The 24,772-nt window shown below is 41.6% G+C and overlaps 1 protein-coding gene across 1 annotated transcript; it reads left to right on the forward strand.

Annotated features, from left to right (window-relative positions):
- The first annotated feature begins 1,980 nt into the window (after positions 1 to 1,980).
- LOC134457923 (GTPase IMAP family member 9-like) lies at positions 1,981 to 18,595 on the forward strand. The gene is made up of 6 exons (XM_063209965.1): positions 1,981 to 1,996; positions 2,090 to 2,688; positions 17,203 to 17,298; positions 17,622 to 17,768; positions 17,976 to 17,983; positions 18,364 to 18,595. Exons 1-6 carry the CDS (start codon positions 1,981 to 1,983, stop codon positions 18,593 to 18,595), a joined length of 1,098 nt encoding a protein of 365 aa, XP_063066035.1.
- Positions 18,596 to 24,772: the final 6,177 nt, after the last annotated feature.

A 24,772-nucleotide genomic window follows, 5' to 3' on the forward strand; every position in this document is an offset into this window, starting at 1 on the left:
TCTTACATTGATGGGCTCGGAAAGTCATATTTCTATTGCAGCTTCCTCCGAGCGTTACACTACCAGCTTCTGTTGTATCTTGCCTGATCAAAGTTCCACCACACCAAATCGTTAATTTTCTGTATCAACTCATGAACTTGACTTCTGTCCTGTCTTCCATCATTGCTGAATGGATGATGTCTTCCTCCACAGCTGTTGATGAGACGTCTGATCAATTGATGACTTCTACAGTATTCCTCTAGGGGTGTATCCTGAAGCTCGTCCACATAGGTGAAGAGTATGATGGCATAACACATGGCATCACTCCCCAAGTTCTCTTGTATCCAGCTCACAGCATTCCTCAAATCATCTGAGACTGGGTCATTCACCCTGATCACTAGCAGAAAGACATGAGGTCCAAGTTGCAGAAAGGGTTCAATGTCAGCACGCAACCGGTCACTGAAATTGCTTGATAGGCCTGGTGTGTCAATCACGGCAACAATCTTTCCCTGATATAATGCCCGTGCCATGACACATCGCTGTGTCACAGGTGATACTGACCGGTGATGATGATTTTCTGTAAAGAATGTTCCACCGAGGATGGTATTTCCTGCTGCACTCTTTCCTGATGCAGTCTTACCAAGCAGCACAACTGTCACGTCCTGGTCAAGGTTTGTGCCCTGTGCTGCAAAGTACAAAATGTTACAAACATCCCAAAATTCATTCACTTGATATTGACTTTCTTGCATTCATATTCTACAACTACAAAAAATGTACAGCTAACATGAAATGTAAATGCCTACCGCCTTTCTGTGGTGTCACGGGTCGGCCTCCAGTGGAAGATTTCGGGTCAGTTAGGTCAATCACTAATGTTGAGCAAGAAATGGTGTATTGAGATATAACAGGGCAAGGGTAAGTGTGTGTGTGTGTGTGTGTGTGTGTGTGTATATGTGTGTGTGTGTGTGTGTGTGTGTGTGTGTGTGTAGAATTGGGGTTAGATGGTGGGGGTGTTGGAGGATGAAAACACATTAATGAAAAAATGGGGAAACCCAGACACAAATGTGGAAATAACTCAATTGCCCTACACCCCCATAAACAATAACCATGTGAGAATTGTGGGTTGCATCCTTACACTTCTTCTTTACAGTCCTGGCACAGTGATTGAAGTTCATCTCTTCCAGGACAGATACCATGATGTTCCCGGCCTCGTTGCTATAGTATCTTATCATCAGGTCTGCAGTCTCACATGCATGTGCCTCCTCCAGCTTGCTCCATGGAATCTTACGCTTATGATTCCAAAGGTGATACCTGAAGTCTTTGAAATCATTTCTTGAAAGATCATCCAAAGTCTCTTTAAACAATCTCCAAATATCTGCAATTTTAAAGTCTATATTAACAGTCTGCTTTTTGCATTCATGTTTTTCATTCATGATTTTGTGATGATACATAATTGTATTGCCTTCTTGCCCAAATGATATTAATGATGATTAATGATGTTATTGCTCTCCTTATAGATTGTCATATTTTAAAACACAATTCCTTAACATTATTATGTAAATGTGCATTTAATGACAGCAAAATAAACAAACAAAAACACTGCAATGATAGCTTAGTAGAGACACAATATCTGTCATTATGTATTTTCTATGCAGATGTAAATCAATTAACGAAATAATTTACTTACAGCGGACATCCATTCTTTATATGCTTGTATGAAAGTAAGTGAGTGTGTAAAGTGTGTTATTCAGAGTGACAGAGACAGAGAGAGAGAGAGAGAGAGAGAGAGAGAGAGAGAGAGAGAGAGAGAGAGAGAGAGAGAGAGAGAGAGGGAGGGAGGGAGGTAGGGGGAGGAATCACGTTCCACGGTCTGAGCTGGAACATCATAATGTAGCTGGGACGGACACGGGACACATTCAGACCAGCATCCTTGGGGAGAGGGGATACACAGAAGAAATACACAGCTGTTTGAGACCTCTGTTGGATTACCATTTGTTTATGCTGATGGAAGAGCCACCATGTGAGTACTTGCTTTAAATTAAATGTAAACCACCTTTTTAGCAATTTGAAACTGATTTCATCACTGCCAACTAAAATTGAGATTGACTTACAGTGAAAACTAGAGAGCTGAGAATTGTACTCCTTGGAAAGACTGGATCAGGGAAGAGTTTAAGCGGAAACAGGATTCTTAAGAAAAATGCATTCACATCGAAGTGTTCTGCAGGATCTGTGACAAGAATATCTCAGAGGTCAACAGCTTTAATTCGTAAAATCGAAGTCAACATTGTTGATACGCCAGGTATTTTCGAACTAAAAGAAAATGAACTGAAGAAAGAAGTTAAATGGTCTGTGGAGCTATCTTTGCCTGGACCACACGTCTTTCTCCTTGTCATGAGATTGGACTTGACACTGACTGCTGAAGATGGGAAACTCATCGACTGGATCAAAACCAACTTTGGAGACAAGGCTTTAAACTACACTCTCATCCTGCTCACACATGCAGATCAACTAGGGCATATACCAGTTCATGAATACATACATTCCTGTAAGCAACTGAGGGAAATTATTGAGACGTGTCAGAAAAGATACCATGTGTTTAACAACAGGAGTGAAAATTATGATGAGGTTGAACAATTGTTCACCATGATAGAAAAAATGGTTTCTGAGAAAGAGTATTTCACAAGTGATATGTATGAAAAGGCTTACAACAAGGTAAGGCGTGTGTGCTTCAGAAGAGCTAGGAATTTGGGAGCCAAGCCATCACATCAACCAGATTCAATAGTTAGTAGACTCAGGTCAGCCACCAAGCATCCACACCACTACTAATAGTAAAATTGTAGTTCTCCATAGAACCTGTGTAATATGTAGGCCTATATGCAATACTCAATTTAGAGGTGTAGTTGTCGATGCACAGAAGTACAGTAGCAGCAGTCCATAACTGTGCAATAGTAGTTGTATTATATAATAATAAAAGTGTAATAAACTATGTGCTGTATAGTGCCAACTGTTCCTGAAACCCTGAAAGCCATGTACAGTACCTCTTATTTACACTTGTTTCTTTCCTTTACTTCAATCACTTTTGCATTTTAACCGACATGGATGGTGCACTGACACGCTTCAACTTCATTGTACATCATGTACATCCAATGTTTTTGTATGTCATTCCCTGTTTATTTATTTATGTATTTATGTTCTTTCATACGCCCCCCCCCCTCCCTAGTTGTGGGTCTTTTGTTGTATTGTTGTGTGAGCACACCATTTACACTGTTGATATGGCTAAATAAACTTGAAACTTGAACTTGAACTTAATGCTGTAAAATTCTCATTTTGCTTTACATATTCTCATTTTGCTTTACATGTAGGTGGTCCAATTTACCTGAATTCACCATATTGACAGTACAAGGCATTAAATCAAAAGGTGACACAGAACCATGCCAAGACTAGATAGTCTCGGAAGGGATAAATAACTATATGGACTACTAGATCAATGGAGTGAAATTTAGAGGTACAAATATGTATGTAACCTACAGTAATCTCCCTGGTTATTGGCAGCATTTTTGTATCTTGAATATACTGTATGCATGTTTCATGTCTGCCCCCCCACCCCACCCCCCAAAATCCAAACATGTCCTTGTTGTAACTGATGAACCCGTTATTTTCTGTTATCGTTACACTATACAAAATAAAGAACAATCTGTACAAATTGTTGTGCAGTTCGATACGTAAAATAGCTGTATCAACACCCTCAATCTGTTAAATCACCTTTAAACTCAATTTGACAGGAAACAAATACAAGTGAATGTTGAGAAAATGTAAATTTATTGATTTGTATTAAACGTGTCAGATTTAGAAGTGGACATAAAGTATCACAGGGAAAAAATCCCAACACCCTGCTCTGAGAAGCCAGTATGAAGTACAAGTGGGCTATAAGTGCAGTAATTGGGTATTCCCCATCAAGGGAGAACCTCCTATGAGCAATTACGTAACTACTCCGCATTATACAATGCATCGGGCATATTCAGATACAGTATATCTGACTTGAGAAATAAATTACTGTATGACATTGACCAAATAGTGACACGCTCATGCTGACACATGCAAAACCAACTCACCCAGCTTCCCGTCAACCACTCCCAGCAAATAAATGGAACTTTGAACATTATGTATTCCCAGGGATTAACACAAGTGAATCATGTTTGACCATTTACGTTGGATAAAAGAACACTCCCTTAGTAGCCTGTCTTCTCCCCATGTCTTCTACGACTGTCTTCTTTAGCAAGGTGTAGTCACACTGTGACATCACTACTGGACACACCCCATTGATCCACATGACCATGTAGAGGCGAGTCATAGTTATGGGCAGGCAGGGCTGACAGTTGAACATACTGTAGTTATGGTGGAATGAAGCCATCTACTGGGCAGGCCTGGTACAACTTTAACACAGACTGTGTGTGTGTGTGTGTGTGTGTGTGTGTGTGTGTGTGTGTGTGTGTGTGTGTGTGTGTGTGTGTGTGTGTGTGTGTGTGTGTGTGTGTGTGTGTGTGTGTGTGTGTGTGTGTGTGTGTGTGTGTGTGTGTGTGTGTGTGTGACAGCAGCCCTGGAACTTCACACATTGAATCCAACATTTCCACAAGGTGGCGCCATTGTTCTCCCTTCCACTACTACAGTGTTTCCATTTCATTCTACCGGTATTTCATTTTATCTAACCACCTGTCTTCGCCTTGTGCTTGTGGCCTCGTACATGTGAGGCAAGTTTTATTCAATATCTCTTGAAAGCACAATTTATAAGGTCATTTCCTCATTTACAGTCAGGATGTTGAATGGGGAAAAGGCCCCCAAAAGTTGTTGTGCCAAGGCTTTCAGCAGGGCAACTGATTTCTCCACGGACGTGGGGGTGTCAGTAAAGCACGAGGCCACAGATCAAGGCAAGGACGGAAGGTTAGATAATGAGATGGACATATTGTCTCTGTTGCCTTTGGACATCCCACAGTGTAATCCATTGTCATGGAAGGTTGACTCTCATTAGTGTAAAACTGTGTGTTTGCACTCTTGTGTTTAAATGTAAATGTTAGAAAAAAGACTGTAGGCCTATTATAAAATAACTAAATGAATAAAGGAAGGAATGAATTAATGCCCATGTACACAAATGCAGAAGATTCCTAGTGAGCTGCCACTGTAGAGCAGAGAGTAGAGTAGAGTAGAGTATCATGTAATAATCCTGAGGGAAATTAAGGTGTCCAGTTGCATAGATAGCCTACATAAAGAAGAAGACACAAAGACAGTACACACAACATTGCACATATTACCTCACAAAGTCAGATCTCTCTCTCTCTCTCTCTCACACACACACACACACACACACACACACACACACACACACACACACACACACACACACACACACACACACACACACACACACACACACACACACACACACACACACACACAGATGCAATACTATAGATGCTACTAATTGAAACAATTCGTTCTTAAATAAAGCCAAATATTTACCTGTGTGTAAAGGACATACAGAAGCAAGCGCTCACTTTTCTCATCCTGTTAGTCAAAAAAATAGCATTTCAAAAAGAATGTCCAGTTATTTTTCAACGACTTTGTAACTACAAACATTCAAAAAAATTCAAAAACTGGATTTAAAAAAGTGTCCAAAGTGTCCAGGTGCCAAAGTCACTATAGTCCAAGGATGAAATCGGGGGCCAAGCATCAATTAAAGAGCCACGAATCCCGAGCACCCCCCCCACTCACGACCACACACACACACACACACACACACACACACACACACACACACACACACACGCGCACGCACGCGCTCACACACACACACACACACACACACACACACACACACACACACACACACACACACACACACACGTGCACACACACACACACACACACACACACACACACACACACACACACACACACACACACACACTCACACACACACACACACACACACACACACACACACACACACACACACACAAAGTGGTACAAGAAGTGTTGTATTGTTTCCTGTTGGGGGAGGGGTGACAGCAGTCAATAAGAGTTCACGGGTGTTGAGAGGTGGAGTTGGCATATCAGCAGTTAGCAACATCATAGGAAATAGGACATAGGAAAAAAGGGTGCAGATGAATGTGCAAGTGTGGGATGGTTGATTATACAGTCCAGTCACCAATTATGATCTCTTTCTGAATGTCCTTCTGTGGCATTTGACCTTTTTTCACAAGATAGAGGAAATAGAGCAAAGCACTGCTAAGTGTTACTTGAATCCATTTTGTTAAACTTTTGTGTTTGATTATAGTATGTGTAGGGGTAGTAGGAGAAATTACCTGTAGTCATTGGTCTGTGGTCTGTGGTCAGTCTGCTGTGACGATCAAAGTCATTGTAGTAGGGGAAATGCAACTGACTGAGGCCAATCCAACTTACCCTCAGTGGCTTTGAGTTCCCTTTCTTATTCTTCCAAACACAAAAATTTATCACACACACACACACACACACACACACACACACACACACACACACACACACACACACACACACACACACACACACACACACACACACACACACACACACACACACGCTGTGCAGTTTCTCTTTTGCTTTTGTTCTTGATTTTCCTAGCTTTAGCAGTATGTTCATCCTTGTATCAGAAAGGTGATATCCCCTAAAAGTATATGCCTTTTCTGTAGGCCAATGGTGGTCCACCTTTTATTGTGGAGCATTAGTTTCAGCTAAAGATGATCTACTTTTAGGACTCAAAACCCCTTGCATGATCCATTCTTGCTGTCTCAATGATTTGGTAGATTACAGTATATATACAAACCCCAACTCCGATGAAGTTGGGACGTTTGGTAAACAGTGAATAAAATCAAAATGCTATCATTTTCAAAACATTCAATCTATTCATTAGATGGAGAATAGTGAAAAGACAACATATTAAGTGTTAAAACCGAGGAAAAATATTGTTTTGGGGGACATATGTACTCATTTCTAATTTGATAAATCCAACACGTCTCAAAAGAGTTGGGACGGGGATCAGTGAAATTTAGTAAACATCCAAATAAGATAAAACAACAAAGAAGAACATTTCAAAATGAATTGTACTGACGGACAATATAGGTGTCCAGGTATAAGATCATCACAGAGAGGCTGAGTCACTCAGAATTAAAGATGCAAAGGGAATAATTACCATAGTTATTACATACATTTTTGAATTCCCTTTGATTTACCAAGATTGAGTGTATATAAGACATATTTTTGTTAATAAAATCATTGTATAGGTTCATGACATCATGAAATATATATTGGCTGTAGTCTCAATCTAATTCCTGGAGTGCTAGAGCTATTGAAAATTGGCCATATTAAGAATGCTTAATGCGTGCAAATGATACAGGGGTGTAACATTCTCCTAAGCACCTGAGCTCACTTGAAATAGACCCAGAAGACATGGGAAACTGTCCTTTGCTTACAGCAGTCAGCAGAAGTTGTAGAAGTCCATTCTTTTTGACAATAATAGAGCATGGCACATCCTGTGCTACAGTGAAAATGGACCATCCAACTTGTGTTAGTGCTAGCTTCAAAATTCAGCCTCCATGATGGCATGCGGGTGCAGTAGTGCATTGGTTAAGATGTTCTCACTCATCTGTAGAGTTAAATACAGTGCTGAATGGTATAAATGGGTTTTAAACAGCATGAAAAGCCACTCATGCATTATATTTTGAAGGGAGATCTTCGATGACTGCCACATAGTAAGGTCAAATTGCATTCTCTACTATGTTTTAACAGTTTGGCTCCATCATAAGGACCAGCAGGTGATAAAATGGTGGGTTTTTGGTCAAGACCTGTCACACTGTAAGCACTACAGAAAGGAAAACATTGCAAAACATGACAAGGAATACACCCACCATTTAAGCTGGTGAAATCATGTCCAAGATAGGAATTAACACTGTTTTTTATATAAAATCATCTCATCGGTTAATGTATTTAACTGTTAAGTGTTGTCTTTTGTTTTGTTTTTAGTCTTCCTCGACATTTGCTGCCATTTATTGTCCCCGTCCCAACTCTTTTGAGACGTGTTGGATTTATCAAATTAGAAATGAGTACATATGTCCCCCAAAACAATATTTTTTCTCGTTTTTAACACTTAATATGTTGTCTTTTCACTATTCTCCATCTAATGAAAAGATTGAATGTTTTGAAAATGATAGCATTTTGATTTTATTCACTGTTTACCAAACGTCCCAACTTCATCGGAGTTGGGGTTTGTATATTTTTCAGCACTATGTATTTCCAGTGCACTGTAGAAAAAAATAACATTACCCATAATATTTATATGTAAGGCTGACATTGTGATGAGAGGAGGTTGTTGCCTATTTGCACTGCCTGTCTGAGGGTGCAGCTACAGCCGAAATGAGTACACATTCACTGCTGACAATACAATCCAATCACAAGTTTACTGCATATGAGCTTATCATATTAAAACAACAATTCAGAATAGAATTATTTTTCTTTCATCTGTTATTAGACCTTCAACACTCCTTTATTGTGAACCATTGTCACCACTTAAAAAGTGTACTTTACATTACATGCATGTTGATCCTTCCATTCACCATAAAAGGGAGTAGACCTCTCCTTCCCCATTCCCCCCATCACCCCCATACCCCGGATCATTACCACCTAAAATTAAGCTTACCACCATTACAGATTGACCAAAGTCCCTTATCTAAACACCATTTTTTTTTCAAACAAAGTAACATCAGCTGTGACCTTAAAGTAGGTGAACTCAGTTACTATCCTTGCTTCAACAAGAGTCTTAAACAGGTCAGTTTGTGCCACTATTTTTCCATCCTGCTGACAGGTGTGACAGGTGCACACATCTTTGATTCTCTTCGAGTATTTGACTCCAAAAATAAACAGTTCCTTCGTAAAAATAAAACCAAAACAACTACACACCTTTGTAAGTAAACAAAACAATGGGGTCAGTTTTGCACACTCTGAGAACACATGGAACACGGTATCAGGCACGTTACACAGCACACTTAAGTTTGACTCCTTATTTCCTATCCTTGAAAGAAAAACTCTTGTGGCCATGACACAATGCAAAACCCGCCAAGGTCTCCAGCACGCTTGGGGATAGGGCTTTTGTACAGTGTTCGCCATGCAGGGACAGTTGACTGGCTGACACTAAAGCCGGGCATACACTGTGCGATATTTTCACTCGTGGGTCTTAAGCTTCTGCTCACACTGCACGATGGAATTTCACTGTTTAAAAGTTCACAACTCACGACTCACGTCCTCACACTACACGAGCCGACAGTCGGATGCGAGCAAAATGCTTCCACCGTACGACGCGACAGGCATCTTTCCCCGGTCTGTAGAGGAGGCAACATGCGCACCTGAGGTGGAGATGAGGTCGCGCTCAACAGCGAATCGCATGACCCTATTAATTTGTGAAGTGTGAAGTGTCAAATCGAGTCGTAGCACAACTTTAACTGGGCGATTTACGCACGAGCCACGACCAGAATTTCAAACCGTTTTGATTTTCTAGCGACCCTGCGATTGCACGATCGTAAGGCGAAAATCGCTTGTCGTTACCCCATGTACACTGCATGATGCGAGACTCACGATTGACCTGCGATTGAGCAAGAAATCGCCCAACTCTCAAAAAGTCGTGCGAGTGCCAAATCGGGGCAAAGGTTGCACAGTGTAAGCCCAGCTTAAGGAAACCCTCCACTTTGTATCAGGCCGCCCTTGTAATTGTGCCCAGTGAGAGATTTTAACGAGTGTGTAATAGATCACCTTCTTCCCCACCTTGTCAAAAGACATATCCATACAGCCCGCCCACGAGAGAAGGGAGTCCGTACGCCTCCCCGTTCCTGCTAGTTTGGGGGATAGTTTTACCACTGGAAAAGCTGCAGTTCCCACGCCACTGACTATGAACTCCCCAATAAAGTCCTTCAGCTCTCTTGGCAAGGAGCCCTGTAAGACCCCCAGCAACTTAGCGATTGGCCCTCACTGATCTGCACCCCAGTTGCTGCGCCACCACCTCTGGTGTTCTCCACTCCCTCGTAGAGAGATCTAGGAGGTTCCCCACCCTTGTGATGCCATTATTAAAGAAAAGGTCCACTACCCCCTGTGAAAAACCTTGCTGTGTGGCCAAAAAGGTGTTGTGGAATAATGGCTCCTCTATCCCAAAATGGTCATGGCCTCCCCTTGCCCTCCTGAACAACCCCCATGTCTTGAAAACAGAACAATAGAAAGTAGAAGAACTTTTGAGTCCATTTTGTACCAACCCACTGTCCATCAGAGCCCAATGTCTATCAAGCGCCCCTCCGGCTGCCCCCCTGAGCACAGCGCGCCCAAAGGGGATCCAAGGTGCACTCTCTGAGGAGTACAGCAACCTCTGTAGTGACTGAAGCCTTAGTGCATCAACTTTTGACTGTGCGTGTATTAGCCCCTGCCCGCCTTCGCACAGCGGTAGATGCAAAACCCCTGGAGGCAGCCAGTGATGTCCATCCCAAAAAAAATTAACAAACTCTTTCTGGATCTGTCCAATTAGCTCTCTCGGGGGCTGCAGCACGGTCAACCGATGCCACAACATAGACGCTGCCAAGTTATTCACAATGAGAGCTCTGCCCCGGTATGATAGCTGTGGGAGCAGCCACCTCCACCTGTGCAGCCGCCCTTTAACTTTGTCTAGCAGCCCCTCCCAGTTCTTCTGCAGGAAGGTGTCAGAGCCCAAAAACACCCCCAGTATTTTAAACCCCCCCTTTTCCCACACACATTGCTGAGGAAGTTGTGGTGGTGGGGTAACCCCCCAGTTTCCCAGCAGAAGAAAGGAACACTTATTCCAGTTAATCCGTGCTGATGTAGCCTTTGAAAAAGTGTCCAGACAAGACAGCAGCCCCACAATGTCATTATCATTTCTCACTACTATAGTAATGTCATCAGCATAGGCGGTCAATTTAACAGGCGATAATTCCTGGGCGCCAGGAGCAGCAACTCCCGTCAGGTGCAGTCTCAAGGCCACCAGTAGGGGCTCAATGGCCAGGGAGTACAAGAGCCCTGACAGCGGGCACCCCTGGCGTACCAGGTCTTTGATGCTGAAATTATATCCCGTATTAAGAACAAATTGTCAAAAATAGTCCGGTTCGGCACACAGTAAGATTGATCCTCGTGCACCAAGGAAGCCACACAGTCCTTTAACCTATTAGCTAGGGCTTTGGATAGAATTTTAAAGTCAACACAGAGCAGTGAGACTGGCCGCCAGTTGTTTAGAAGCCCCAGGTCTCCCTTCTTGGGCAGCAGCGTCACCACTGCCCTGCGGCAGCTAACTGGCAGGGTACCTCTGTCAAAACTTTCACGAAACACCTCCATCAGGTCAGGCCCTACTGTATCCCAGAAGGCCTGACAAAACTCGGCCGGCAAGCCATCCAACCCCGGTGCCTTCCCGGTGTTCAGACCCCCCCACAGCCTTGGTTATTTCCTGATAGGACAGCCCCTCCTCCAGCTCAGCGCGCTTCCCTGCGCTCAGCTGTGGTAGGCCTGATAGCAACTCCTCCACCAAGTTTTTCTATTTTTTAACAAAAATCTAATTCTAATTTGCCAGACAGAGCATTCCATTGACTTTCAATGGGGTTTAATTTCTGGCAAATTAGAATTAGATTTTTGTTAAAAATTGAAAAACTTGGTATGGAAATCTATGCAGTATAACGAAGAAGGAAGTGTGGGTCACCAGATCAAAGAACAAAAAACAGCTGACAGCTAAGCATCAATGATATCTGGGCTTTCATGACCCTCATGCAATGCCACTGCCATTGACTTCAATGTTAAATACAGTCAGGTCAGCAGTCTAACCCATGACTGCGGTTTTGAGTAATGAACAAGGCTGAGACTTTTTAAAGCCTCAGGAAGCTTTTACCAGTGTTTAGAGTTAATTGGTTAATTCAGATGATTAGGTTAATAGCTTGTTTAGACAACCTTTTCATGATATGCAAATTTTTTTAGATAGGAATTTTGGGTTTTCATGAGCTGTATGCCAAAATCATCAATATTAAAACAAAACAAGACCTGAAATATTTCAGTTGGTGTGCAATGAATGTAAAACATATGAAAGTTTATTTTGTATCATTACATTATGGGGGAAAAATGAACTTTCACACAATATGCTAATTATTTGAGAAGGACCTGTATATATATGACCTTTCCCAAGAAAATGATGTGTGGGAATGCACAGTGTTCGCACGTGCCAAGTGTTTGCAAGTGTATGCACATGCGTTTTGGCAAGTGTTTGTTAATAGGCCCATACGACTTTGCTGCTGTCGACCAACGTTGACGGAAGCACGTGAGCGAGGGTGTTATTAAAAACAGCGCATTTACAGTCGGACACAAATATGAACGAGACGATGAGCTCGCGCCAGTTTGCTCTACTAACACACCACGTGTGAGGAGTGGGGGGGCAGGCAGTGAGGAGGAGCTGAAGTGGGGACCTGCGCAAACTTGTGTAGAGGTGTAAGACAAGACCCATATACACACGTGAGTGAGTTGTTGACCAACCAGTTCATGGGCGCGTGACCTCGGAGGCAGTCCGCAGATGAGCGTTGAAGGGGATAAGCAACTGCAGAGGTTGCAAGATCTGACTGCAGCCGCATTCATCCCGCGATGGTTTGACACCATGTGACATGTCACCTCGTCAACGCATCATCGACGAAATTTCGAAGTTTGACAGGAAATCTAACCGTCATGCAGCATTTTCATCCAGGGTGCATTGCTGTCTACATGCGCATGTATGCGTTGACGACATCTCGATCGCGCCTACACTCCAAAAAAACAAACTCCTTGTTTTCCTGACCACACGTTGATTTGAGTAAACAGGACTAAGATGACAGGAAAACACTATTAACTTTCAATACGAAGTTGTCATATCAAGTTCTACATGCATGCATCTGTCATACTTCCATATCCAAGTGAATTCAACTTGTCTGCGGGGCTGTGATCTAGAAGTCTACATGCAACGGGGTTACCCCCAGGGGCACAACATGTGGACGAGATTGTCAACGGCTCAAAGCGCACATTTGGTACTTGTCTTTTCCTTTTCCCTCTGATTGAAGCGGATACCAGACTGAGACTGCTCGGCTGTGATTTCATCAAGAGGTTGGAGTTCTTATATTTTACTGAAAATAAGATTATTAATTTGATATTGCATCGCACCTCTATCCACCTGTTGTTTTAAACATAGGCTACACAACGTAGGCTAGAACTATGGTCAGTCCGTTTTGAAATGAAGTTGCCAGCTAGCTTTCGTCGTATAGCCTAGTGTAGCCTACATGGTATAAGGACAAGCGATTGCACCTCATGATCTTGCAATTGTAGGGTCGCTTCAAAATGCTTACACCGATTTGTCACTCTAACTTTTTTGGGAGTCGGGCCAAGTCCCTGCTCAACCGCAGGTCAATCGTGAGTCTCGCATCGTGTAGTGTACATGGGGTAACGACAACCGATTTCACCTCACGATGGTGCAATCGCCGTGAGGAAATCAAAACTGTTTGGAATCCTGGTCGCGCCTCGTGAGTAAATTGCACAGTTAAAGCAGTGCTACGACCCGATTTGACACTACACTTGCACAAATGAATAGCTCTAGGGTCGTGCTATTCTCTCCTCCTGAGTGCGTCCTCGTCTCCGCCTCAGATGCGCAAGTTCCCTCCTCTGTAGACCCGGGAAACATGCCTGTCATGTCGTAGCCTACAGTGGGAGCATTCGGCTCGCATCCGACTGTCGGCTGTATCGTGTGAGGACTGTGAGATGTGCGCTTTTATATCATGAAATTCCCTCGTGCAGTGTGAGCAGGAGCTTAATATCCACGAGTGAAAATATCGCACAGTGTATGCTCGGTAGTCGTGAGATGTGATTTTTTAAGCCCATGCGATCCCCTCGTGCAGTATGAACAGGACATGAATTCCTGCGATTGGAAATAGCGCACAGTGTAAGCTCACCAAGTAAACTTAACCCACGTTCTGTCCAAATTCGATTTTTTTTTCTGACAGATGAAGTTAGTAGACCTATTGTATGTAATATTATTGTTAAATGTACCGGTAGTGTGTGCTGGCTGTGTGTTTCAGATCTGTAATCATGTTTGTATTGTACAATGTTTGTATTGTTTGTAGGCTACAGATCTGCAGGGAGTTTCATTGCATTACAAACATTCATCTAATGGCCACATTCCAGTCTGCATTGGTTTGCCCCAGCATTGGTGAAGCTTTACAGAAGGAAGGAGTTGACTTCAGGGCCCTCCTCGCGCCTCTGGATTAAGAGGTAAAACAATTGATTGAAGCCAATTTGTCCTTCACTTCCCAAAATCAGGTCATTCCATGTGAAATCAGATACTATGGGGTCTAATGGGTCATGGCATCCAACCGTCATTTGCACCAATCTGGCACTGAGAAACCGACAAAGACAGAAAAGAGATTTACTTGATAAGTGATCTAGTTTTCAGTAAATGTGTTTGACTACTGAGCGTAACGCAACAGTGGGTGAGTCTGTTGGGCCCAAATAAAAGCAGGGAGGGTTTGGTGAAATTATAGTCCTTGAATATGTATATTAATGGGGTCATTGCATTATTATTTGCCTATGATATAATATGACAAAATTTATGATGAATTATATGAATAAAACGCCTGTCCCCCCAAGTGTCTGATTTCAGATGGGATGTGTCAAATCTGTACTAAGTGTCTGTTGATAATGCATGTGCCTTCCTGTGTCTAGTCATCCTTTTACTAAGTGGTCATGTGTGTTCATCAATATCAGAACATTTCCAACTGCACTGAACTGTGCATACCACATTATTTAACTTGGGTCTTGGAGTTTTGTTCTTGGCCAGTACAGCCTCATTTTTAGTGTGTTTGCTGGTCTGAAGTATAATGGAAGTAGGATCTTATGTAACACAATTCCAGTACTTAAAGCCAAGCACTCAGAATGATATATACACAACACAGGTACATTGACGTACATTAAGAATGGGCAGATGCATCATGGCAGGACATGGCTATCTACAGCACATCACTGAATTGAGTACACCCCTCACATTTCGGCACTTTGACACAATATAAAGTTTTATAACCTTTAAGACGTATTGCTCTGTCAAAATCCTGCCATTAACATTCATCCTCTCAACAAATGAGTACACCCCTATGTAAATGCATAGTCGTGATCTGCTTCAGTAGGCACAATAGATGTTGACATGCATGTTTCTTTGGTGGACTTACAGTAAGAGTACACTGTGTAGGGTGGTGGTCATAGTTGGTATTGCAACTACGCTGCTCATTGGAACTGTGCTGTCTGTTGTCAATTTTGATCTTTTCATGAATATTTACAAAGTAATACACTATGTACTAGTATGACCAAAGTACAGTAAGTTTTGCAGCTAAAAATGCCAATTCAAGACGGCGGACCATGAGGAAGATCCCCCTTTTTATGTATGAAAAGTGCAATTTATGCAGTCATAATGAATATTGTTAGATTTTGATGGTGGTGGTAAGTATTTGTTAAAAAGGTAACATTTGTGAATGGGCAGTATTGCGGCTACCAGATCCAGCTAGGTTCAGCGCCGCTGTGGGCTAAGCAGGGGGAATCAAACTTGTTTACGCGCACTCAAAGATGTAATGTTTGATTCCCCCTGCTTAGCCCACAGCGGCGCTGAACCTAGTTGGATCTGGTAGCCGCAATATAAGTAGGCTACGCAAAAGGATGGCCTTCCCCCATGCTCACCCCACACCAAACTGAACTATAGCGCAGGTGCCAGATGGGCACTAATTAAAGGGCCTCCAATTACGCACCGCATATGCCCAGCGCCATACCCATGTCCACAGTGACCAATAAACAAAAACAAATGAAAGTAAACCGATCCCCATAAAGATGATACCAAAATGAAAACAAAAAATAAAGAAAGTAATTATGGCTCCTACAGGCAGTATGAATTCTGGAAATGAACTACTAAAAAAATACACAGTGCACCTTTAAGCCTCCCATTGTGTGCATCCAAAAAGCCCCGAACCATGTCAGTTTCATTACAATGCTTGACTGTAAACATGGGACTCTTTGTGCTACTCACTTGGTTATCACCACACATACTTGACGCCTCATCAGCGACACAGACTAAGAATATGGGAGCCATGTTGTGTTCTCGTGAACAAATTCTCATGTTTAGGCGATGTCGAGCATGTGTCACAGTACTACAAAAGTGCTTAGTTAATCAAATGGTTTGGGTCTTCATGAATGCTGTCAACATTGGGATATTTAAGTTCCCCAAAGAAACATGCACATCAGCATGTACTGTGGCAACATGTTGTCACAGCTGTATCTATGCATTTTACATGGGGCTGTACTCACTTTTTTTGTTGACAGAGGATGCGACCTTAATGGCTGAGTGAATACTACATTGAAACTGTTATACAAGCTGTACACTGACAACTTTTCATTGTGTCAAAGTGATATTCTTAAAGATCTGCAGGAGAAAGTTGTGTGCTGTCAAGGACCAAAGGGGTTGAGGACAATTTGGCGTTCGAGTATAGAATTGATTGGCTGCCTTTATTTGACCACCTCTGTGACTCAGGATCAGAAACCTGATCCCTGTCGTGTGAAAAGGGTTTGGCCTACATACGTATATCCATTCTAGAGATGACTGCATTCCCACATTAGAATTACAACTGAGGAGGTCCAGAGAGCTTTTGTGATTAAATGTCTTTAATATCCAAAAACTCTGAACTACTTGTTTGCATAAATTACCTTTTCATCTAGAAGCCTTGAATGTAAGGTATTGTATTTGCATATGATAAAAATGTATTTAGCTGTGTATAGAATTAGAATTACTACCTCACACCCAATACAGCCATCATATTTGATGGATGTCTTGAAATTTACTTCAGTTAATTTCGCTTTGATGCCCTGTTTAGTGGCCTTCAGTTGGAAGTACAAGTTCATGTTACTAAGTGTTCCAAAGAGTATAGTTGCAAACGACAACCTGAATAAAAAAAGACTTCAGTTTGGGACTGGAAGATGCCTCACTTCACATCCGAGTCATTTTAAAGCTCCAAATAGAAGTTGATTTGCTTACTACTAAACCAAGTTTTCTGACATGATCTGAGTAAATAACAATATTCACTGACATGCAACATGTATATTTTGTATCTATGTGCTCAGGTGACGGCGATAGCCGAACAAAGGAGCAGAGTGGCCTTGGAGGGATTGCCCCTCTTCCTAAAGGAGGACCCTTCCAATCTTTTCAAGGCCTGTCTGGTAATTACTAATTTACTCTCTGATACTCCCAAAAGTGCATGTATTTTCGTCCTCTACTTGACTCCCATCTTTTCACTTGGCTCTCTCCAACAGCTAAAGTAAGAGAACAACAAACCAACACAAAACTATTGGAGCAGAAACATGCAAATCCAAGATTCACTATTCTTTTTAATGGTCCCGAATGACATCTGTCTTGGACATACATACAAATCAGTGCCTTTGTATAGCTCATTTTGCAGGGGACCCTTATTCCGTACCCCCTTACACAGTAGTGATGCTGCTGCTGGGTGGTAAACCCTCTTATGCCCCCTCTATGTTTTCAGGGGTACACTGGCATGTCTTCTGGTATCTTCACCATACTCGACATAACGGTGGGAGGAGTGGCAAACCTTATTGCCACAGCTCATATTGATGTACCATCTTTGAGCTTTGAGCAAGTGACTTCAGTTGTTGATGGACACCGTCCTATGGTTTGTCCACAAATGGAACACTGACAAAATGCAAACATGACTACATCAGTCAAAAAGACAAAATTTGCAGATTTGTAGGGGGTGGCATGGAAATTGCCTGCTGTTTCCACCTTTTGCCAGTTGAACTTGCACAACACTAGTTAAAATGGATTTACAATTAGTGTTGCATCCTACATGAACAGTTCTGTGACTGATTTATGATTTCAGACATGCGCGTGAGTAGCTTGGAATAGTTTCAGTGTTCCCTTTTTTGGCAGTGGTTGTCTTCTGCCCCTTTTTTGTCTTCTCATGAACGTGTCCCTGTTCTCTATACATCTGTCTGGCCTCCTTCTCTTCCTCAGGTCCCTCATTTGATGGGAATAGACAATTGTATTATGTGAAAAGTAAAACAATATTTATTGTTCCTACAGCATGTGATTGCACATGCAGTTGTGTTCAAGATATGTGCTTTAACAACATTGACTTGGAGTTGCATTAAGTTGTGTTGGTGTTCCTTTTAGTTTTATTATTTTATTTTATTATTGTTTATTGTATTATTTATTATAGTGCGTTTCATTCAGACATTCAGTATTGTCTTTTCTGTTTGTACATGCAGGACACAGATGAAGAGCAAGATTACACACACCAAAGGTGTAAAGATTGGGATCATGATGATGTATGAAGATGCCGTCTGCGCCGTCGCGTCCCTACCTGCAGCCAGCAATATCTGCATCATCTTGGAAGAGAGCGTGATCATCCAGGACATTAAGGACCTTCCCTCAGCAACTGCTTACTTATTTGGCCTGCTCTACTGTATCAACATGGAGTACCCCACGACCCCACATTGAGATACAGCTTTGAGGTGATACAGAAGCTCTTCCTCGTCATGGGGGCCAACGGCCTCTGCACGAGTGCAGTCCCTCCGGACTAAAATACAGACTTGTCTTCGTTAAGGTGCCAAGTCCATCTCTCACTCTCACTCTGGTTCTCATGCTCTCGCTCTCATACTAATATGCTCTCTCTCACATGCATACACACACCTTGCACCTTTTCAAGCATTACTTTAAGTTGGTTAATTCAACATGTTCTGTGTCTACAGCGCCACAGCCTTAACCAAACCTTGGCTGTTCAGTTGTCTTGTTTATTGGGTAGCAGTAACACCAGTAGAGCAAGCGCATCGGGTCCCTGTACCTCTGTGTGATCAGTGATTCTCTCTCTCTCTCTCTCTCTCTCTCTCTCTCTCTCTCTCTCTCTCTCTCTCTCTCTCTCTCTCTCTCTCTCTCTGCACTTGCATATGCGCATACAAGTACATGCACACAGTCACACATACATGCACACAGTCATACTCAGGCTACTCCTACATGTTTGGTAACACCCAGGGTAAAAAAAACAACCCACACATATTGTACTGTATCACAGACATCCACTTTGCATCTGTCCATCCTACATAGACTATGTCTTTCACACTCGCACACACATGCACAAACACATTCATTCTCTCTCTCTCTCTCTCTCTCCCCCCTCTCCTCCCTCCAAGTTGTGTGTGGTCACTTAGCCTGCATTTGGTCTGGATTTGCTTGTGCTTTGCATCTGACAGGATTTTTTTTTTATTGAGATTTTTTTTTATTCGCGATTTTATATTCACAATTTAGTTACATGTTCCAAATGGTAGCTGTTTTGACACAAATGCTTGGTTTATAAGCAGTGCTTCTCTAACCTAGGTGCATATTAGTTCTTGTTAATGAGTAGTAGGCTTCATTACCAGCTTTATAAGGAACTTATTGTGATCTGTCTGTCTGTCTGTCTGTCTCTCTCTCTCTCTCTCTCACACACACACTAATTCTCTCTCTCACACACACACACACTAATTCTCTCTCTCTCTCTCTCTCTCTCACTCTCTCTCTCACACACACATACACACACTAATTCTCTCTCTCTCTCTCTCTCTCTCTCACACACACTAATTCTCTCTCTCTCTCACTCTCTCTCTCACACACACATACACACACTAATTCTCTCTCTCTCACACACACACATTCTATCTCTCTCTCTCTCTCTCTCTCTCTCTCTCTCTCTCTCTCTCTCTCTCTCTCTCTCTCTCACACACACACTAATTCTCTCTCTCTCACACACACACACACACACACACACACACACACACACACACACACACACACTAATTCTCTCTCTCTCTCTCTCTCTCTCTCTCTCTCTCTCTCTCTCTCTCTCTCTCTCTCTCTCTCTCTCTCTCTCTCTCTCTCTCTCTCTCACACACACACTAATTCTCTCTCTCTCTCTCTCTCTCTCACACAAATTCTCTCTCTCTCTCTCTCTCTCTCTCACACACACACGAATTCTCTCTCTCTCTCTCTCACTCACTCACTCACTCACTCACTCACACACACACATACACACACTAATTCTCTTTACACTGTCAATCAGGTAATTGAAAAGTCTGGTAATGAATTAAAATCAATTGCATGCACCATGTTGAATTCTCCAGTCCAATAAAGGCACAATATTTCAAAATGTGGTATTTGTCTGTATTAAGTATATTATTGCAGTATTACAATTGCATTAAGTCAAAGAAAATGTTATGGTACCTGCCTGATGTTACATAATGTTAAAGCACTTGACTTTACATTTAAAACTCTCACAGTTTGCAGAGCATCTTCTCACACTTTGGCAGTCATCATACTTTCTGTAGATGTGGAATTATCTGTCATATTACTATAATACACAGGTATTTGCTCAATGGTCCTCAAAATGTACCCAGTGTGTAGTTATTTATCAGTTTATGTATGAGAAGTGACTTATGCAAATTTAAAATACAGATTAGTACATGATATTTGAAGTAAGTTTATAAAAAGACATTTTGATTTTAATTGAATAAACAAGTTTTGTCCACTTGTTGGACGTACTTGAATAAATCTTTAAATACATTTCTTGATTTAATTGATCAAGCAAGTTCTGTCCACTTGTTGTCCTTACTTAGAAAAGCCATTTAATACATTTCTTTATTTAATGGATAAAGCAAGTTCTGTCCACTTGTTGGCCTTACTTGGAAAAGCAATTGAATACATTTCTTGATTTCTTAGTTGAGTTTACTCAAAAAATCCCTTGTTATAGGTTGCGTTGTTTTATCAAGTAAATTGGGCAAGTAATTTTTTTGCAGTGTATTGTTTTGGTTAGTCAAAATGCACCCGCCTAAATAAGGGCTCACTGTATTACCCATTGAGCTAGAAGCCTGATCATGGTCACATTATGTTTATTGGTGCAACCGCCAATCAATCCTTGTGGTGGGTGGGTCTGATAGAATTTGACTGGCCCTTCGTCTCTTTGGTACAATAGGAAGTACCCTAAAAGATACTTAATTGAATCCTATCGAGTGAGTTCTTGAAAGGCACATGGGAAAACAAAAGGGCCTTTGATGGGTTAATATATATATATATATATATATATATATTTACCTTAACTCGTGTCCTGGAGTGACTAAAGTGGGTTTTAAAAAGATTATACTTAGGCCTACATGTACTTTTCAGCATGCACAATTAAATGTGTACCCTTTTTGAGTGTAAAGGTATTAATGTGTACTCTGCGAGAAACATGTATGCATTTGAGAGATTTGTACCTTAAAGACCTTAATTGTACCCTCACCGTACTTTATTTTGTAACACAGAAGAGCTATATGACTCATTTGAAAACCTGGACTCTGGACTATCACTCAGTGATGGACACATGCACACACACACAGTCTTGGGCACACACGCACACTTGGACACATATTTATGTTTTATGTGATGTTTTCTTCACACAAGGTGGAGAGGCATATAAATTGTTCGGTCTTTTGACATGAGGAATAAAAGCAATTTGAGAAATGAGGAGTGATGACCACACTGAAATGTGCACAGACCATTGTGACACACAATCTGTGGCAGTTTAACCAATGTTGTGAAAATTTTGTAATAAAGTCCCAGAAGTACTTTCCGTGGTAGGGCCACATAAGTTCCACAACTCCCACGTGTTCCATTTTCGCTTCCATTAAAATACCATGTGACTACAAATTTGTGACAGTAAATGATGTCAATTATGGTCAGGAATGGCAATGTGATTGAAACCTCAAAAGTTTCAAGTTTGGCCATGGGCACATGACCAAAACATGTGATGCTAGCAGTACTCTGGTGCTGGTATGGATATGCCATTTCATCTTTGATGGTAAAACTTTACAGTTTGAGACACTCAAGTGACACTAAAATGAAAACAAACATCACATGCTCTTAGTAGTAATATACGGAATATTGTTTTTACTGTGGGGGTGCATTCATTTAAATAAAAGCATCAACATCAAAATGAAGTGACAAAACTATTCAACATTTGAAAACAAGTGTTTTATAAAATTGTGTAGGCCTACAATTAAGTGTTATTTTTTTCCCCATAATATGATATTTCATGCGCTTGTAATCCCCTGACAGATCAAGGAAATATGACAACAACTTGTCGGAACTGCACACTTGTTAACTCATTGGCTGCCAGCCATTTTCACAAAAGAGTAACCCAGAGTGCCAGAGATTTTTCAGCATTTTGGGTGTTTTTTGGAGGCTCACAGAAAATTGAGTTCTGTGTCTATGTCAACACCATACTGTACCTATAAAAAACGCTCATCTATCATCAGAAAAAAACGGTGTCTCGCTACCCCTTTCAGTTCTTTCATAATCATCTGTTGAAATTAAGTGGAATTCGCCAAAATGCTGCTTTCTAGCCAAAAAGCTGAGAAAACGCCATTTGAAGTAGAACTATAACTGCAAACGTTTTGCCCATAATGGCATCGTCCTAACAACTCCAAACCTATCAGATGCTATTACAGAGTCTTCTGTCATCTGTAGCCTGAACAAAAGATTGTTTGTATGATCTTTTCAAGATAATATGTACTGAAATATAACGGGGGTGGGCTCGAAAACAAGGGCGGGCGGGCAGGCAGGCAGGCAGCCCAGCTTAGCTTACTGCAGCTTCTTTGGCAGAGCGGACAATTTGCAGATTGATGATTACTGTCATCATGTTTCTGCTATAGTGATCTTGTCATATATTGTTCAATGAATTTTCTTTTGATAAAGTACTGATCACATATCCAACATTTCACAAGCCGATTGGAGTGGTGAAGGCTAGCTGGTCTGAGGCTAAGTGCAATGCTTTCTCATGTGAGCTGAATGCATCTGACCAGACACAAAGACTAGCCTACTCTGTTCCAAGAATCTGCAACCCCCTGTCTTTTTGATGATGCCCAGCCCAGCTTAGCTTACTGCAGCTTCTTTGGCAGAGCGGACAATTTGCAGTATTGATGATTACTGTCATCATCTTTCTGCTATAGTGATCTTGTCATATATTGTTCAATGAATTTTCTTTTGATAAAGTACTGATCACATATCCAACATTTCACAAGCCGATTGGAGTGGTGAAGGCTAGCTGGTCTGAGGCTAAGTGCAATGCTTCATGGGCGTAGATTTGGGTAGGGACGGTCGTGACATGTCACAACCAATATTCAAGGGATATAAAATAGTCCCGACCAATTTTTGACATAGGCTATTAATTGAAAAAAAAAAGATTTAATAAAAGAACGAAAATCTACATTGATTAGTTTAATATTTCGATATACTGTGCAGTGGTAGCATTCATTTAAAAACATTTTAAATTGGCTAGTTAGTGAGCTATGATGACCCATGCCGCTATTGGATGCAACATGCGGCCAGGCGGAAGCAGTGGTCCACGCTGGTGGTGCTGAAAAGTGAACGCATCTGTCTCGTATTGGAATTAAACTCAAACGGCATACATGTTTCCTTCTGAATTTGACATTTATGAGCCACAGAGATACCAAAAAGAAAAAGACGACTGGCATAAGAAGTTATGCTACCTCAACAGTAAGCCTACGGTAAGATAAGCGCCTACGCTCCCTTTCGAGTGCAAGTTTTAACGGTCTCATTGTAGCCATCGATTAAGCCCTGGTAGATGCAAATAAACATGGGAATGAATGAATAAGAGAGTCATGGGAAGATGCTGGAGATGCTACCGTTTGAATTAGCTGCTGTAGCCTGGTGGCTATCCACACACCTCACACAATGCATGCCATAATTGCAAAACATTCCGACTGTCAAACTACTCGATAGCTAAATGCGATTTATGCTTGCTCATTTCGGTTGCCGCGTGCCGCGTGTGCCGCATGTTGAAATTTTGGCTATGATTTTGGCAAAAGGAATTAATTTCAAGTTGTGATTCCTCTGACATTCTGAGAATAAAAGTCGGGTTTTAGACATTGTCAGGCAAAAAAGGGTCGTTTATTCTCCCAGGACAAAGGGGCTCGGTCTTGATGGAGCTTGACTGCTTTTACAGAAAGGAGCCCAAGAGTAGCCTGGCCTACGTCTTTAAAGGAGCCGCTACCCTTTTAAAGTCAGATACAGATATTCTCTCTCTCTCTCTCTCTCTCTCTCTCTCTCTCTCTCTCTCTCTCTCTCTCCATTGAGATGTTGTCCAGGCCCATTAGATATGCTTAGTCGTTGAAGCAATTCTGTTTAAATAAAATTATCTGTGTTGAACATGTACCACTTACTGTATAGCACTGTTCATTTTGGGAAAAGGATATGAGCCCTGGTCTAATGTGCCACCTGGTTTAAGAAACAGTCTTCCTTACTTATAGGCCCTAGTCATTATTTCGGTAGGGCGCATAGGCCTATATTGAATGGGCCTAGATTAATTTCAGAATACCAGTCAGATTAATCTAGATAAAGCATCTATGTTTTTTTTTTGTTTGCTTTTTTTTTGGTTGAAGTTGTCCCTACCAAAGCTCAAGTCAAACCTACGCCCTTGCAATGCTTTCTCATGTGAGCTGACTGTATCTGACCAGACACAAAGGCTACTCTGTTCCAAGAATCTGCAACCCCCCTGTCTTTTTTGATGATAGAGTAAGCTGATCATACTATACAGATCCATAAAAATAACTGTAGAATGAGTAAAAATAGTTGACTTACCAAGGCTCC

The sequence above is a fragment of the Engraulis encrasicolus genome, chromosome 1 (assembly GCF_034702125.1).
Source record: "Engraulis encrasicolus isolate BLACKSEA-1 chromosome 1, IST_EnEncr_1.0, whole genome shotgun sequence".
NCBI classification, from domain to species: domain Eukaryota; kingdom Metazoa; phylum Chordata; class Actinopteri; order Clupeiformes; family Engraulidae; genus Engraulis; species Engraulis encrasicolus.